The sequence below is a fragment of the Colias eurytheme genome, chromosome 10, assembly GCF_061535395.1.
Source record: "Colias eurytheme isolate Ceu_HAF_F1 chromosome 10, ilColEury1 Martin Lab GWU primary, whole genome shotgun sequence".
NCBI lineage: Eukaryota > Metazoa > Arthropoda > Insecta > Lepidoptera > Pieridae > Colias > Colias eurytheme.
The window spans coordinates 678,692-681,001 of record NC_142989.1 but is presented as its reverse complement, the minus strand read 5'-3'; the positions used below and the strand labels follow the sequence as shown (position 1 = coordinate 681,001).

The window sequence follows — 2,310 nt, the reverse complement described above, 5'->3', positions numbered from 1 at the left end:
ACAGTTGAGCTATGGCCGATCCGATCTGACGATTACCGCCGCATTGAGACGGTCACGATGTCAATTTTATGATCGTTTATTGCTTTATGCTAGAATGTACGCCATTATACGCTCTCACAAGCTATGTTTAACTGTTTACAATCGTATTACATCGATAACGAATTTCATTTTGATAGTAGGCATAATGGTTTGTAGATTAAAATAGGGTAGGTATATTAGTAAGAAGATTAGATGGAAAATACAGTAGACATGCCTAATATTATGTTGTGAATCAGAGAGAGAACTTATAAATTACTTTTAACCATAAATGAAATTAACGAATTGAATTCATGGTAGGTAATCATATTTGTCTTCGTCAGCAGTGATTGAAATCTAACACTAGATACCTATCTCAAAGATTGATTTTAGTAGATTTCTGAGCAATAACTGGTACAGGTCGTTATAAACATTGATATAGTCTTTGACGATTCTCAAGTTAACATATTGTGTTATGGGTGCTTAATTTTTTAAATCATTAAAATAGTTTAAAGTTTACGTTTCGACTTGCAGTTACAACATATTTTTAGTATAAACAGAACATTCACGATTTCAGATTGTGTAGTGATAAAAACATTTCGTACGAACTTTTAATTCGTTTATAAAATATTAACATTATACAATAGTAACTTTGTGTGCGGGCAGTTAGTAAAATAAAAGTGACGGTGATGAACTATTATAACGCGTATATATCCGCGCAGTTTTAGCATCTGTACGCATTGCCTGAAGAGCGAATACGGCTTGCAGTTGCATTATCATTGTGAGTCTTTTACTGCCGTTTTGTCATTGATTAAACAACTTAGACCCGTCAAATGCTTTGTGAACCCAGTTTGCATCTGTGAGGATTTTTTTTCTGGATTAATATTGTTGTCAGTAAATTATTAATAATATATTAATATGGATAAATTGAAATGGGGATGTTGTACACCAGCTAAAGACAACAATGACAAATTTATAAAATGTTTAAAATGCACTAAGACCTATCATTATGCATGCATGTCGTTGGATGAAGCTGTATTTAACTCGGAAATGCGTGCTGTTTGGAGTTGTCCTGACTGTGTGCGTACAATACCCAAATCATCTAAAAATGATAGCACACCGGTACGCAATATCACTACAACAAGGGGGAGTAAAAGACAAGCCCTAAATTCTCCACCCATGGACAAATCCATGTCGTCTTTTACCCGGAATGATATTCGTGAGGTGGTGGAAGATGTTATCAAGAGTACCATGGCCGACATTTTCTCTTCGATGCAAGATAATTTAATGAGCGCTATCAACAAAGAGCTAAAGCCTATTAGATTAGAATTGGCCACAATTACTGACTCAATCAATTTTATTAGTAACCAATACGATGAAATGAAAAAAGATTACGAGATTTCTAAGGTAAAATTAACCGACCTGGAAAAACAAAATACAATATTGAATAATACTATAGAAGATTTATGTGTGCGCATCAATCAAACGGAACAGCAACTTCGTCAAAACAATATTGAATTGCAGTGTGTACCTGAACGTAAAAACGAAAATTTAATAGATATTGTTGCACACTTAGGAAATATCCTTGGCTGTGACTTAAGCTCTGATAATGTCCTTCATTGCACTCGCACAGCGAAGACAAAAACGGAAAATCCTAGACCTCGCTCCATAGTTGTTCAACTATCGTCTGTGCGTTTGCGCGATCAGGTTATTGCCGCTGTCTCTAAGTTTAACAAGGAGAACCCTCAAAGCAAATTGAATACTGCCCATATCGGTCTGCCGGGTAACTCCCCAATTTTTGTCAACGAGCACTTGTCACCTGCTAACAAATCTTTGCACGCGGCGACAAGAATTAAAGCAAAAGAAAAAGGATATAAATTTACCTGGATTCGTAATGGCAAAATTTTTATAAGGAAAAACGAGGGTTCTCAATATATTCAAGTTAAAAATAAAATATCGTTAGACAATCTTATTTAGGTGTAACTAGTTTGATAATATTTATTGTTAACTTAATTTAAAATTCGATAGTTTAAATGTATACTATCAAAACTCAAGAGGCTTAAGATCAAAAACTCATAATTTTTATCGGCAAGTGTTGTGTAATAATTACGATATCGTGGTTTTAACTGAGACCTGGTTAAATAGTAGTGTGGCTAGTAGCGAGCTTTTTGATCCAAGATATATAGTGTATAGAAGAGATAGAAATGATACTAGATTCAGTTTCAAAAGGGACGGTGGTGGCGTACTAATCGCTGTGTCGAGACAATTTAATTCTCGTAGAGTATGTGGGTGGGA

General features: G+C 34.8%; 1 protein-coding gene across 1 annotated transcript; it reads left to right on the top strand.

Moving 5' to 3' along the window:
• The first annotated feature begins 1,032 nt into the window (after positions 1-1,032).
• Positions 1,033-1,992, top strand: LOC149904971 (uncharacterized). Its single transcript, XM_090106517.1, has one exon. The coding sequence runs from the start codon at positions 1,033-1,035 to the stop codon at positions 1,990-1,992; it is 960 nt and encodes a 319-aa protein (XP_089962643.1).
• The last annotated feature ends 318 nt before the right edge of the window (positions 1,993-2,310 follow it).

Coding starts and splice junctions, on each gene's coding strand:
- LOC149904971 (XM_090106517.1), top strand. CDS start 1,033: ATGTCGTTGGATGAAGCTGTATTTAACTCGGAAATGCGTGCTGTTTGG.